The sequence below is a fragment of the Ahaetulla prasina genome, chromosome 6 (genome assembly GCF_028640845.1).
Source record: "Ahaetulla prasina isolate Xishuangbanna chromosome 6, ASM2864084v1, whole genome shotgun sequence".
In the NCBI taxonomy this organism is placed as follows: Eukaryota; Metazoa; Chordata; class Lepidosauria; order Squamata; family Colubridae; genus Ahaetulla; species Ahaetulla prasina.
Genome location: NC_080544.1, coordinates 112,896,065 through 112,911,883, shown reverse-complemented (window position 1 = coordinate 112,911,883; position 15,819 = coordinate 112,896,065). Strand labels below are relative to the sequence as shown.

Below are 15,819 nucleotides of genomic sequence, written 5' to 3'. Positions count from 1 at the left end.
CCTCCTCCCCAATCCCTCTCCCTTCTAGCACTGATGATGTTAACTAGCTGGGTAATTAAACATCTGCAAGAAAACTATCAAGGTCAGAGAGCACCAAGGACCCCACAGTCCTCCTCCTCCTCCCCTCCCCATTCTCTTCTTCCTGTCCGCAAACCCCTCACCCTTCTTGCACTGATGATGTTCCCTAGTTGGGTCATGAAACGTCTGCAAGAAAACCACCAAGCAGGATCCCACATTTCCACCCTGAGCTACCAAGGTTCTCTTTTCCAGTGTCGGGAGCCTCCACAAGTCGATCGAGGCCTCCTTCGTCTTCCTAACCACTACTCCAAGGGATTCCAGAGAACAGATCCCAAGAAGCTGGGGAGCCAACCTCTCTTCCTTTCCTTTCCAATTAAAACAAATCACAGCCCGGGGCTCATTATCGTTAATTACGGCCGCCGTAACCCTCCCCGTGCCTTTGCCCGGACGTTGGCACCTCTGCCACCCCTCCCCTTCTCCTGTGGGAGGGAGGGGCGTGACACAAATAAAGATATAATGAGCTCTCTGATAGAATTCCAGGGCTGGGGTGGCAACCTGGCATGGCGAACAATGCCAGGGGGAGGGAGCCTTGGCAAGGAGGAATCCGACGTTCCTGGAAATGCCCAACCCAGCTGAGTGCCATGCCGAGGACGGTGAAAATAAACCCAGCTATGGGAAGCAGTTCACGATGCTGCCTGTGGTGTGAAATCAGCCTTCCTGGCAGGCATCGCCACCCACTTCCTCCACATCAAGCCATCCTTGATGTCAAAACTGCCTCCTCGCCACCCTGATCGTCACCAGGGTTAGAACATAGAATAACAGAGTTGGAAGGGACCTTGCAGGTCTTCTAGTCCAGGGGTCTCCAACCTTGGTCCCTTTAAGACTTGTGGACTTCAACTCCCAGAGTCCCTCAGCCAGGCGTGTCTGTTTCTTTTTCTCTTACCTGCCAAAGTGGAGAGATTCCAGAGGAAGGGATTGCAAGAGAGTAAGCAAAGCTGGCTGAGGAACTCTGGGAGTTGAAGTCCACAAGTCTTAAAGGGACCAAGGTTGGAGACCCCTGTTCTAGTCCAACCCCCTGCTCGAGAAGAAAGCACGGTATTTTTTTTAAAGAAGCAGATAGTTTTTTTTTAAAGAAGAATATTTGCCTGACTAAAAATAAAATAAAAATGCCGCGACTCGTCGGCCGATCCGAACGAACCCAAAATAAGGCTGGTTGGAATGAATTGTGGGGATTAACATGAATATTCAGTCATAGGTATATGCAATTAAATATTACATCCTATGCCGTTCCAGACAAATGGTTGTCCGCTCTCTTCTGAAAAGCCTCCAGTGATGAAGCACCCACGACTTCTGGAGGCAACTTCTGCTCCACTGATTCTGGGATTACAGAGTAACAGAGTTGGAAGGGACCTTGGAGGTCTTCTAGTCCAGCCCCCTGCTCAGACAGGAGACCCTATATTATTTCAGACAAATGCCTGTCCAATCTCTTCTTAAAAACCTCCAGTGATGAAGCACCCACAACTTCTGGTGGCAAGTCGTTCCACTGATTAATTGTCCTAACTGTCAGGAAATTTCTCCTTAGTTCTAGTTTGCTTCTCTCTTGTCCTGCCCTCAGGTGCTTTGGAGAACAGCCCGACTCCCTCTTCTTTGTGGCAGCCCCTGAGATATTGGAACACAGCTATCATGTCTCCCCTGGTCCTTCTTTTTGTTAACCTAGACATACCCAATTCCTGCAAGCGTTTTTTGTATGTTTTAGCCTCCAGTCCCCTAATCATCTTGGTTGCTCTTCTCTGCACTCTTTCTAGAGTCTCCACAATTTTTCTACATCGTGGCGACCAAAACTGGATGCAGGATTCCAGGTGTGGCCTTACTAAGTAAATAGCTGGTCAGGAGATCAGCTGTCATTCCTCTCCTGCTCCGTTTCTAAGTGAGTGACATTCCCAACATGCTCCAGAGCAGGGGTCTCCAACCTTGGCAACTTTAAGACTTGTGGACTTCAACTCCCAGCTTTGCTGGCTGAGGGACCCTGGGAGTTGAAGTCCGCAAGTCTTAAAGGGACCAAGGCTGGAGACCCCTGCTCCAGAGGATTCCCACAGCAATGGGGGGAAAACCTGTTTTCAGTGGGCAGCGACTCACTGGCTGATGGCTCACTTGGCTGATGGCAGAAGAGTGGATAAGATTGGTTGTGGAAGGCAGCAGTACGTCATTAAACTAGACATACCCAATTCCTGCAACCGTTTTCATATGTTTTACCTCCACCAGGTTCGCCTGGTGCGCCAGTTGCGCCCCTTTCTAGACCGGGATGCCTTGTGCACAGTCACTCACGCCCTTGTGACGTCTCGTCTGGACTACTGCAATGCTCTCTACATGGGGCTCCCCTTGAAGGGCATCCGGAGGCTACAGTTAGTCCAAAATGCAGCTGCGCGGGTGATAGAGGGAGCCCCTCGTGGCTCCCGAGTGACACCTCTCCTGCCCAGACTGCACTGGCTACCTGTGGCCTTCGGGTGCGCTCCAAGGTGTTGGTGAATGTCTTTAAAGCGCACCATGGCATAGGGCCGGGTTACTTACGGGACCGCCTGCTGCTACCGAATACCTCTCACCGACCTGTGCGCTCTCACAGAGAGGGACTCCTCAGGGTGCCATCGGCGCGACAGTGTCGTCTGGTGACACCCAGGGGAAGGGCCTTCTCTGTGGGGGCTCCCACCCTCTGGAACGAACTCCCCCCAGGACTCCGTCAACTTCCGGACCTCCGAACCTTTCGCCGCGAGCTTAAAACCTACTTATTCATCTGCGCTGGACTGGGTTAGTGTTTTAAGTTTATGGGTTTTAATGGGTTTTAGTTTTAAATTTTAATTGTGGCCAATTTTAATAAGTTTTTTAACTGTATTTTAATTTGTATTTATAGTATTGTATTTTTACTTGGCTGTGAACCGCCCTGAGTCCTTCGGGAGAAGGGCGGTATACAAATTTAAATAATAAATAAATTAAATAATAAAATCTGGTGAGGACCTCAAACAAGAGATTTTTGAAAGACGATTGCAGAGTTTTTGTCCAGGAGGGTATAAGGACTCCTGCCTTGGGCATCGGTTGGACTAGAAGATCTCCAGGTCCCTTCCAGCCCTATGATTCCATGATCTTGGGCAGGGGCTTGGATTAGAAGACCTTCAAGGTCTCCTTCAGCCTTTGATTCTGTATCTTGGGCAGGGGTTGGACTAGAAGACCTCCAAGGTCCCATTCAGCCCTATGTTTCTATGATCTTGGGCAGGGGCTTGGACCCTTTCAGCCTTTGCTTCTATAGATTGGACAGGGGTTGGACTAGAAGACCTCAAGGGTTCCTTACAACCCTATGATTCCATGACCCTGGGCAGGGAGTTGGACTGGAAGACCTCCAAGGTCCCTTCCAGCCCTATGATTCCATGATCTTGGGCAGGGGGTTGGACTGGAAGACCACTGGGGTCCCTTCCAGGCAGGGGTGAAATCCAGCAGGTTCTGACAGGTTCTGGAGAACCAGTAGTGGAAATTTTGAGCAGTTCGGAGAACCGGCAAATATCACCTCTGGCTGGCCCCAGAGTGGGGTGGGAATGGAGATTTTGCAATATCCTTCCCCTGGAGTGGGGAGAGAATGGAGATTTTGCAGTATCCTTCCCCTGCCACGCCCACCAAGCCACACCCACCAAGCCACACCATACCCAAGCCACGCCCACAGAACCGGTAGTAAAAATAATTGGACTTCACCACTGCTTCCAGCCCTCTGTTTCTATGAAGCAATAACAATAACAACAACAACAGAGTTGGAAGGGACCTTGGAGGCCTTCTAGTCCAACCCCCTGCCCAGGCAGGAACCCCTACACCATTTCAGACAAATGGCCATCCAACATTTTCTTAAAAATTTCCAGTGTTGGAGCATTTACAACTTCTGCAGGCAAATCGTTACACTTGTTGATTGTTCTCACTGTCAGGAAATTTCTCCTTAGTTCTAAGTTGCTTCTGTCCTTGATTAGTTTCCACCCATTGCTTCTTGTTCTACCCTCAGGTGCTTTGGAGAATAGCCCGACTCCCTCTTCTTTGTGGCAACCCCTGAGATATTGGAACACTGCTATCATGTCTCCCCTAGACCTTCTTTTGATTAAACTAGACAAACCCAGTTCTGCAACCGTTCTTCATATGTTTTAGCCTCCAGTCCCCTCATCATCTTCGTTGCTCTTCTCTGCACTCTTTCTAGAGTCTCCACAATTTTTCTACATCGTGGCGACCAAAACTGGATGCAGGATTCCAGGTGTGGCCTTACTAAGTAAATAGCTGGTCAGGAGATCAGCTGTCATTCCTCTCCTGCTCCGTTTCTAAGTGAGTGACATTCCCAACATGCTCCAGAGCAGGGGTCTCCAACCTTGGCAACTTTAAGACTTGTGGACTTCAACTCCCAGCTTTGCTGGCTGAGGGACCCTGGGAGTTGAAGTCCGCAAGTCTTAAAGGGACCAAGGCTGGAGACCCCTGCTCCAGAGGATTCCCACAGCAATGGGGGGAAAACCTGTTTTCAGTGGGCAGCGACTCACTGGCTGATGGCTCACTTGGCTGATGGCAGAAGAGTGGATAAGATTGGTTGTGGAAGGCAGCAGTACGTCATTAAACTAGACATACCCAATTCCTGCAACCGTTTTTCATATGTTTTAACTCCACCAGGTTCGCCTGGTGCGCCAGTTGCGCCCCTTTCTAGACCGGGATGCCTTGTGCACAGTCACTCACGCCCTTGTGACGTCTCGTCTGGACTACTGCAATGCTCTCTACATGGGGCTCCCCTTGAAGGGCATCCGGAGGCTACAGTTAGTCCAAAATGCAGCTGCGCGGGTGATAGAGGGAGCCCCTCGTGGCTCCCGAGTGACACCTCTCCTGCGCAGACTGCACTGGCTACCTGTGGCCTTCCGGGTGCGCTTCAAGGTGTTGGTGAATGTCTTTAAAGCGCTCCATGGCATAGGGCCGGGTTACTTACGGGACCGCCTGCTGCTACCGAATACCTCTCACCGACCTGTGCGCTCTCACAGAGAGGGACTCCTCAGGGTGCCATCGGCGCGACAGTGTCGTCTGGTGACACCCAGGGGAAGGGCCTTCTCTGTGGGGGCTCCCACCCTCTGGAACGAACTCCCCCCAGGACTCCGTCAACTTCCGGACCTCCGAACCTTTCGCCGCGAGCTTAAAACCTACTTATTCATCTGCGCTGGACTGGGTTAGTGTTTTAAGTTTATGGGTTTTAATGGGTTTTAGTTTTAAATTTTAATTGTGGCCAATTTTAATAAGTTTTTTAACTGTATTTTAATTTGTATTTATAGTATTGTATTTTTACTTGGCTGTGAACGCCCTGAGTCCTTCGGGAGAAGGGCGGTATACAAATTTAAATAATAAATAAATAAATAATAAAATCTGGTGAGGACCTCGAAACAAGAGATTTTTGAAAGACGATTGCAGAGTTTTTTGTCCAGGAGGGTATAAGGACTCCTGCCTTGGGCATGCGGTTGGACTAGAAGATCTCCAGGTCCCTTCCAGCCCTATGATTCCATGATCTTGGGCAGGGGCTTGGATTAGAAGACCTTCAAGGTCTCCTTCAGCCTTTGATTCTGTATCTTGGGCAGGGGTTGGACTAGAAGACCTCCAAGGTCCCATTCAGCCCTATGTTTCTATGATCTTGGGCAGGGGCTTGGACCCTTTCAGCCTTTGCTTCTATAGATTGGACAGGGGTTGGACTAGAAGACCTCAAGGGTTCCTTACAACCCTATGATTCCATGACCCTGGGCAGGGAGTTGGACTGGAAGACCTCCAAGGTCCCTTCCAGCCCTATGATTCCATGATCTTGGGCAGGGGGTTGGACTGGAAGACCACTGGGGTCCCTTCCAGGCAGGGGTGAAATCCAGCAGGTTCTGACAGGTTCTGGAGAACCAGTAGTGGAAATTTTGAGCAGTTCGGAGAACCGGCAAATATCACCTCTGGCTGGCCCCAGAGTGGGGTGGGAATGGAGATTTTGCAATATCCTTCCCCTGGAGTGGGGAGAGAATGGAGATTTTGCAGTATCCTTCCCCTGCCACGCCCACCAAGCCACACCCACCAAGCCACACCATACCCAAGCCACGCCCACAGAACCGGTAGTAAAAATAATTGGACTTCACCACTGCTTCCAGCCCTCTGTTTCTATGAAGCAATAACAATAACAACAACAACAGAGTTGGAAGGGACCTTGGAGGCCTTCTAGTCCAACCCCCTGCCCAGGCAGGAACCCCTACACCATTTCAGACAAATGGCCATCCAACATTTTCTTAAAAATTTCCAGTGTTGGAGCATTTACAACTTCTGCAGGCAAATCGTTACACTTGTTGATTGTTCTCACTGTCAGGAAATTTCTCCTTAGTTCTAAGTTGCTTCTGTCCTTGATTAGTTTCCACCCATTGCTTCTTGTTCTACCCTCAGGTGCTTTGGAGAATAGCCCGACTCCCTCTTCTTTGTGGCAACCCCTGAGATATTGGAACACTGCTATCATGTCTCCCCTAGACCTTCTTTTGATTAAACTAGACAAACCCAGTTCTGCAACCGTTCTTCATATGTTTTAGCCTCCAGTCCCTAATCATCTTGGTTGCTCTTCTCTGCACTCTTTCTAGAGTCTCCACAATTTTTCTACATCGTGGCGACCAAAACTGGATGCAGGATTCCAGGTGTGGCCTTACTAAGTAAATAGCTGGTCAGGAGATCAGCTGTCATTCCTCTCCTGCTCCGTTTCTAAGTGAGTGACATTCCCAACATGCTCCAGAGCAGGGGTCTCCAACCTTGGCAACTTTAAGACTTGTGGACTTCAACTCCCAGCTTTGCTGGCTGAGGGACCCTGGGAGTTGAAGTCCGCAAGTCTTAAAGGGACCAAGGCTGGAGACCCCTGCTCCAGAGGATTCCCACAGCAATGGGGGGAAAACCTGTTTTCAGTGGGCAGCGACTCACTGGCTGATGGCTCACTTGGCTGATGGCAGAAGAGTGGATAAGATTGGTTGTGGAAGGCAGCAGTACGTCATTAAACTAGACATACCCAATTCCTGCAACCGTTTTTCATATGTTTTAACTCCACCAGGTTCGCCTGGTGCGCCAGTTGCGCCCCTTTCTAGACCGGGATGCCTTGTGCACAGTCACTCACGCCCTTGTGACGTCTCGTCTGGACTACTGCAATGCTCTCTACATGGGGCTCCCCTTGAAGGGCATCCGGAGGCTACAGTTAGTCCAAAATGCAGCTGCGCGGGTGATAGAGGGAGCCCCTCGTGGCTCCCGAGTGACACCTCTCCTGCGCAGACTGCACTGGCTACCTGTGGCCTTCCGGGTGCGCTTCAAGGTGTTGGTGAATGTCTTTAAAGCGCTCCATGGCATAGGGCCGGGTTACTTACGGGACCGCCTGCTGCTACCGAATACCTCTCACCGACCTGTGCGCTCTCACAGAGAGGGACTCCTCAGGGTGCCATCGGCGCGACAGTGTCGTCTGGTGACACCCAGGGGAAGGGCCTTCTCTGTGGGGGCTCCCACCCTCTGGAACGAACTCCCCCCAGGACTCCGTCAACTTCCGGACCTCCGAACCTTTCGCCGCGAGCTTAAAACCTACTTATTCATCTGCGCTGGACTGGGTTAGTGTTTTAAGTTTATGGGTTTTAATGGGTTTTAGTTTTAAATTTTAATTGTGGCCAATTTTAATAAGTTTTTTAACTGTATTTTAATTTGTATTTATAGTATTGTATTTTTACTTGGCTGTGAACCGCCCTGAGTCCTTCGGGAGAAGGGCGGTATACAAATTTAAATAATAAATAAATAAATAATAAAATCTGGTGAGGACCTCGAAACAAGAGATTTTTGAAAGACGATTGCAGAGTTTTTTGTCCAGGAGGGTATAAGGACTCCTGCCTTGGGCATGCGGTTGGACTAGAAGATCTCCAGGTCCCTTCCAGCCCTATGATTCCATGATCTTGGGCAGGGGCTTGGATTAGAAGACCTTCAAGGTCTCCTTCAGCCTTTGATTCTGTATCTTGGGCAGGGGTTGGACTAGAAGACCTCCAAGGTCCCATTCAGCCCTATGTTTCTATGATCTTGGGCAGGGGCTTGGACCCTTTCAGCCTTTGCTTCTATAGATTGGACAGGGGTTGGACTAGAAGACCTCAAGGGTTCCTTACAACCCTATGATTCCATGACCCTGGGCAGGGAGTTGGACTGGAAGACCTCCAAGGTCCCTTCCAGCCCTATGATTCCATGATCTTGGGCAGGGGGTTGGACTGGAAGACCACTGGGGTCCCTTCCAGGCAGGGGTGAAATCCAGCAGGTTCTGACAGGTTCTGGAGAACCAGTAGTGGAAATTTTGAGCAGTTCGGAGAACCGGCAAATATCACCTCTGGCTGGCCCCAGAGTGGGGTGGGAATGGAGATTTTGCAATATCCTTCCCCTGGAGTGGGGAGAGAATGGAGATTTTGCAGTATCCTTCCCCTGCCACGCCCACCAAGCCACACCCACCAAGCCACACCATACCCAAGCCACGCCCACAGAACCGGTAGTAAAAATAATTGGACTTCACCACTGCTTCCAGCCCTCTGTTTCTATGAAGCAACAACAACAACAACAGCAACAGAGTTGGAAGGAACCTTGGAGGTCTTCTAGTCCAATCCCCTGCCCAGGCAGGAAACCCTACACCATCTCAGACAGATGGTTATCAAGCATTTTCTTTAAAATTTCCAGTGTTGGAGCATTCACAACTTCTGCAGGTAAGTCGTTCCACTTATTAATTGGTTTAACTGTCAGGAAATTTCTCCTTAGTTCTAAGTTGCTTCTCTCCTTGATTAGTTTCCACCCATTGCTTCCTGTCCTATTCTCAGGTGCTTTGGAGAATAGCTTGACTCATTCTTCTTTGTGGCAACCCCTGAGATATTAGAACACTGCTATCCTGTCTCCCCTAGTCCTTCTTTTGATTAAACTAGACAAACCCAGTTCTGCAACCGTTCTTCATATGTTTTAGCCTCCAGTCCCCTCATCATCTTCGTTGCTCTTCTCTGCACTCTTTCTAGAGTCTCAACATCTTTTTTACATCGTGGAGACCAAAACTGGATGCAATATTCCAAGTGTGGCCTTACCAAGGCCTTATAAAGTGGTATTAACACTTCACGTGATCTTGATTCTATCCCTCTGTTTATGCAGCCCAGAATTGTGTTGGCTTTTTTGGCAGCTGCTGCACACGGCTGGCTCATATCTAAATGGTTATCCACTAGGACTCCAAGATCCCTCTCACAGGTACTACTATTGAGCAAGGTACCACATATACGGTACCTGTGCATTTTGTTTTTTTGGCCTAGATGTAGAACCTTACTTTTTTCACTGTTGAATTTCATTTTGTTAGATAGCGCCCAATGTTCAAGTCTGTCAAGATCCTTCTGTAACTTGAGCCTATCTTCTGGAGTGTTGGCTATTTGTTGGCAGCCATATACGAGGCGAGAGAAAAGGATTCTGGTTGCAATGGAGCCTGGCACAATCAGGACCCTGGACAGTTCTATGGGTGGGGAGACGTTGCTCCCTCACTTTCCTTTCTGGGCGATGCAGGCATTTTGCAACTGAATTGGGGTGACCAAAAGTTCATGAGAAGATCCCCCCAAAAAGGGGCTCATTCCCTCCTCATCGTACAGCTGGACTTTTGCAACGCTCTCTTCGTGGGTCTGCCTCTGAAGGCCACTCAGTGCTGATTGGTGAGATCACCTGGGGTCCACTCTGCAGGTTCTGCACTACCGGTCCTCTGCTTACGTCCAAAATTTTGACCGCTAAGCGAGACAGTCGTTAAGTGAATTTTGCCCCACATTACGACCTTTCCTGCCTTCTTGTTAAGGGAATCACTGCAGCTGTTAAGTTAGTCACACTGTTGTTAAGTGAATCTGGCTTCCCCATTGATTTTGCTTAGGAGAAGGTCACAAAAGGAGACCAGGTGACGCCGGGACACCGCAACCGTCATAAATATGAGTCAACTGATCTTCCCAAAGCCAGCAACCTCTTCCGGAGTGCTTCTGGGATGTGACAGTCCACATTGGCTTTGACCCTAAGAGCTCTTTGCAGACTTGGCTGTTCCTCCAGTGGGGAGTTTAAATCTCTCTCTTTTGTTTTGTTTGTTTATTTAGCTTACAATCGATATTTTATTATCCTCCTTTTTCCTTTGCCCTTTCTTGAAATTTATCTTCCTGTAACCGACAGGAGTCGGGCTGCTGCTGGGAGGCACGGATCGTTTAATAAATCTTAATATGCCACCAATTGTACTTCACACACCCCAGATGGGCTCTTTGGAAAGGGGGAAAAATAACACATTTGGAAATTAAAAAAAAAAACGGAAGAAGGGTCGCTCGACAACAGATCGGTGAGCCAAACAATTTGCGGCAAAGCTTAACAGTGTCTCCATGATGTACTCAAAAGGATTCTGTTAAAAAGAATTAGAAATGTTCCGGGTTCAACAAATCGCATGCAGCTGCTAAATGCATACGTTTCTCCCGCTAATTTTAACAGCGTTTAAAAGAGAACAGAGCTGGAAGGGACCCCGGAGGTCTTCTAGCCCAGCCCCCTGCTCAAGCAGGAGACCCTAGACCAGTACAGACAAGTGACTGTCCAGTCTCTTTTTAAAAGACTTCAGCGATGGACCACCACAACTTCTAGTGGCAAGTTGTTCTACCGGTTAATGGTCCTCACTGGCATCAGGGACACTCAGAAACACACAACCCCCTTAGCTAGAAAGTGATTTGGGGGCAACCGCACATTTTTTAAGTCCGGTCTACCCTACAGGGTTATTGTTGGGGGGGGGGAGTAATGGGAAGAGCTTCTGAAAGAAAGGTGGGATAGCAGCCTAGCCCATAAATAAACATTCAATCTCTGGAGCTGCATAAATTGGTTAGAAAATAAATCTTCTTCTGACTAACCATCGTTAATTCAATGCGTCATATTTGTACACCAGGACTCGTAATGGTAGTTTAACAGTTGAGAGGCACGGAATCAAAATCACATGGAATATTAGTACCATTTTATAAAGCCTTGGGAAGGCCACATCTAGAATGTGGCATCTAGTTTTGGTCACCACATTACAAAAAAATGATGTTGAGACTTTGGAAAAAGTGCAGAGAAGAGCAACTAAGAGGATCAAAGGCCTGGAGGCTAAAACATACGAAGAACGGTTGCAGGATTTGGGTTTGGTTAGTCTAGAGCAGCGGTTCTCAACCTGTGGGTCGGGACCCCGTTGGGGGGTCAAACGACGATTTTCCAGGGGTCGCCTAAGAACATCAGAAATATGGGAGGTATACTTGCGAGTCGAAGAATCGCGCTCCAGTGGTTGACTCCACAAGCCAGCTGCAGGCTCTTCAAATCGCTAGCCGAATTCGGCTTCAGGCGCGATGAATTAAAAAAGAGAGAAATCTTTGCTCTGATGTCTCCCTCTCAAGCCAGCTGCAATCACTCCCAATCACTAGCCTAATCTGGCTTCAGGCGCCATAAACTTAATAGGGGAGGAGTCTCCGCTTTAATGCCTCCGTCCTCAAGGCAATCGCAAGCAGTTCAGATCGCTAGCCAATGCGGCTTCAGGCGCGATAAATTCAAAATGAAAATAATTTTATGGTTGGGGTCACCACATCGTGGGGAATTGTATTAAAGGGGTCGTAGCACTATAAAGGTTGAGAACCACTGGTCTAGAGAGAAGAAGGACCGGAGGGGTGGGGACATGATAGCAGTATTCTGGTATTTGAGGGGCTGCCCCAAAGAAGAGGGGGTCATTTTTTTCTCTCCAAAGCACCAGAAGGCAGGAGAAGAAACAATGAATGGGAATTAATCAAGGAGAGAAGCAACCTGGAATTAAGGAGAAACTTCTTAACAGTGAGAACAATTAACCAGTGGAACGACTTGCCACAAGAAATTGTGGGTGCTTCATCACTGGAGGTTTTTAAGAAGAGACTGGACAGCCACTTGGCTGAAATGGTATAGGGTCTCTTGCTTGAGCAGGGGGTTGGACTAGAAGACCTCTGAGGTCCCTTCCAGCTCTATTCTGATCAATTGAAAATACAGTCAAGAGAGTCATTGTGTGGTGAAACTCAGCCGTGGTGCTGATGGAGGTAATAATAATAATAATAATAATATTTTAATTTGTATACCGCCCTTCTCCCAAAGGACTCAGGGCGGTTAACAGCCATATAAAGACAACAATCAAAACACATACAATGCAAATAAAAACAATAGTTAAAAAACTTATTTAAATCTGGCCCAATTATTAAAATACATTTAAAACCCTAAAAACTAATTAAAAGTTAAAAACCCACAAAATCATCTAAAATCCTATGCCAGTCCTGCGCAAAAAAATAAGTACGTCTTGCGGTGAAATATCCGAAGGTCAGAGAGCTGTCGAAGTCCAGGGGGAAGTTCGTTCCATAGGGTGGGAGCCCCCACAGAGAAGGCCCTTCCCCTGGGGGCTGCCAGCCGACATTGTTTGGCTGACGGCACCCCAAGGAGTCCCTCTCTGTGAGAACGCACCGGTCGGTGGGAGGCACAAGGTGGCAGTAGGCGGTTCCGTAATTACCCCGGTCCCAAGCCATGGAGAGCTTTAAAGGTGGTAACCAACACCTTGAAGGTAGATCTTCCAGCAAGGGGATCCCTTGGTAAATCTAAAGAGATCCAACCTAGAACTCGGGAGAATTTTCCTAACATTGAGAACAATTAACCAGTGGAACGACTTGCCACAAGAAGTTGTGGGTGCTTCATCACTGGAGATTTTTAAGAAGAGACTTGACAGCCATTTGTCCATAATGATAAGAGTCTCTTGGTTGAGCAGGGGGTTGGACTAGAAGACCTCCAAGGTCCCTTCATTTTTTATTTTTTTTTAATTTACATTTATATCCCGCCCTTCTCCGAAGACTCAGGGCGGCTTACAGTGTGTAAGGCAATAGTCACATTCTATTTGTATATTTACAAAGTCAACTTATTGCCCCCCCAACAATCTGGGTCCTCATTTTACCTACCTTATAAAGGATGGAAGGCCGAGTCAACCTCGGGCCGGGCTTGAACCTGCAGTAATTGCAGGCTACTGTGTTCTAATAACAGGCTCTAACAGCCTGAGCTATTATGGCCCTGTAATAGTGTGACTGATCCGATTGTATGGGGATTTTTTGGGGGTGGCTGTTAATTAAATCACCAGGGTCATTAAGTGGATGCATGGCAAACACTGCAGTCATTAAGCGAACCAACAGTTCACTATGGGGTATTTTTGTCGAACCAAAACCCCCAGGGGCTTTGGAAAAATCATCGTAAACACGGCGATTGCAGGAACATCAGCATCAAGCCATAAGTACCTGGGGGGGGGCGGGCGGGTCTGTTGTAATGTCAAACATTCACTAAGTAACTGGTCATAAGTTGAGGACTACTTATAGTCTTGGCTTGATTTTAAAATTTTTAATTTGTTTTTATGGGTTTTAAATTTTTGTAAATTTTTATAGGGTGTTATTATATTCTAAATTTTCGGCCAATTGAATAAGTTTTTTAAGGGGTGTTCTTAATATTATATGTATTGTTTTTCTTTGTATTTTTATTCTGGCTGTGCACCGCCCTGAGTCCTTCGGGAGAAGGGCGGTATACAAATTAAAATATTATTATTATTATTATTATTATTATTATTATTATTATTATTATTATTATTATTATTATTATTATTATTATTATTATTATAGAGAGGGATACAACAAACTATGAAGCAGTATGTAAGTCTAAGTGCTATTGCGATATTCTACTAGATTATTAATGTACAAGTAGCCCTCGACTTACAACCATCATTCAGACCATAATTTATGTTGCTAAGCGAGACAGTTGTTGAGTCTGTTTTGCCCCATTTTACGACCTTCCATGCCACCGTCGTTAAGTGAATCACTGCAGTTGTTAAGTTAGTAGACCGGTCATTAAGTGGAATCTGGCTTCCCCCATTGACTTTGCTTGTCATTAAGTCACAAAAGGGGATCTTGTGACTCTGGGATCCTGCGACCGTCATAAATATGAGTCAGCTGGCAAATGTCCGAATTTTGATCACCTGACCATGAGGGATGATGCAACCGTCTCGTACGTGTGAAAAAAGGTTATGGGTTGCTTTTTTTCAGCGTCTGAGAACTTCAAATGGTCACTAAATGGAGCGTTGTAAGTCGAGGAGTGCCTGTATTGGTTTCCATTCCTCCTATCATTTTATGACCAGTCAAAAGCGGCTGTCAGAACCCCATCTTCTTACCTGGATGTTGGCAAAAGTTTCCTCCGGAGGGGGCGGTGGCAGGAAAGACCCCGAGGATGGCGGGAAGCTCCCCAGGTGGTCGGATGAAAGGGGAGGCGGTGGGGGAGGGGGAGGGGGCGGAGGGACGTCACCTGCACAGGGAGAGCGAGAAGAGAAAGCACAGGTGAGGCATCAGGCAAACATCTGGGCTGTTTATCTTTATTCATCATTGACTCTGAAAATGTGTGTGTGTGTGTATATATATATGTATGTATACATATTGTATAAAATAAAATAACAAAATAGCATAACATAACATAACATAAAATGAAATATAAATTAAGTTAAATTAGGAGGGAGGGAGGAAGTCGATGGTAATGAGAGGGAGGGAGGAAGGGAAGGAAAGGGGGGGGGAGGGAGGGGAGGAAGGAAGGAAGGCAGAAGGAAGGAAAGAAGGAAGGAGGGAGGGAGGGAGGAAGGAAGGAAGGAGGGAGGAAGCGAGGGAGCAAGGAAGGAAGGAGGAAGGAGGAAGGAAGGAAGGAAGGGTGGGAGGGAAGGAGGAAGGAAGGAAAGAAGGAAGGAAGGAAGAAAGGAGGGAGGGAGGGAGGAATGAAGGAAGGAAGGAGGAAGAAAAGAAGGAAGGAGGGAGGGAGCAAGGAAGGAAGGAACGAGGAAGGAAAGAAGGAAGGAGGGAGGGAGGGAGCAAGGAAGGAAGGAAGGAGGGAGGGAGGAAGGGAGGGAGGGAGCAGAGGAGGAGGATTATTATAGGAGAATTGATACGTATAAGTAATAAGCAATTGATTGTTCCTGATTGCTTATTTGTACCCTTAAGTGTTTTATCATTAAGTGTTAAATTTGTACCCTATGACTATCATTAAGTGTTGTAAATGATGTACCTTGATGAAGGTATCCGAGAGCAGTGGTGGGATTCAGCCGGTTCGCACCACTTTGGGAGAACCGGTTGTTAACTTTCTGAGCAGTTTGGCGAACTGGTTGTTGGAAGAAATCATGAGGGCAGAGAACCGGTTGTTCAATTGTTTAAATCCCACCACTGTCCGAGAGCATATATGCACCAAGACAAATTCCTTGTGTGTCCAATCACACTTGGCCAATAAAAATATTCTATTCTATTCTATTCTATTCTATCATTGATCCTGAACTCTGCTTGGTCACCTGTGGCTGCTGTGTGCGCAGAGCAGGAGGGGGAGGGGGAGCTAATGCCGACAATGGCTGGCAAAGGGGTCTTTATTTCCACCCACCCCCATAAAAACGTTTCCTTCTGAAGCGAAAGGAGGACATTTCAAAGCAGAAATCAATAGGACATCAGCCCTTCTGGGAGGAATCGGATGAAAAGACGCCGCTCTCTCCGCCCCCCCCCCCCCATCCCACCCTCCCGGCTTTCTGTCTGCCAGAGACCCTGGCAGCGTTTGCCAAGCGAGGCGCCTGCCCGGAGTGGCATTAGTCGCCTTGGTGATTTCCGGTTGGTTGAGAGCCCCAGGAGTTCAAGGGGGGGGCAGTGAATATTAGGAGAATATCTGCTGTTGCAGACC

The 15,819-nt window shown here is 47.8% G+C and overlaps 1 protein-coding gene across 4 annotated transcripts in view; it reads right to left on the bottom strand.

Moving 5' to 3' along the window:
* LPP (LIM domain containing preferred translocation partner in lipoma) overlaps nt 1–15,819 on the bottom strand; it is a 267,940-nt gene that overhangs the window by 129,175 nt on the left and 122,946 nt on the right. For all 4 annotated transcript variants that reach the window (XM_058187147.1, XM_058187150.1, XM_058187149.1 and 1 more), the window contains one exon: nt 14,291–14,421. In XM_058187147.1, the coding sequence (XP_058043130.1) occupies nt 14,291–14,421 (131 nt within the window). The remainder of the gene's footprint in view (nt 1–14,290; nt 14,422–15,819) is intronic.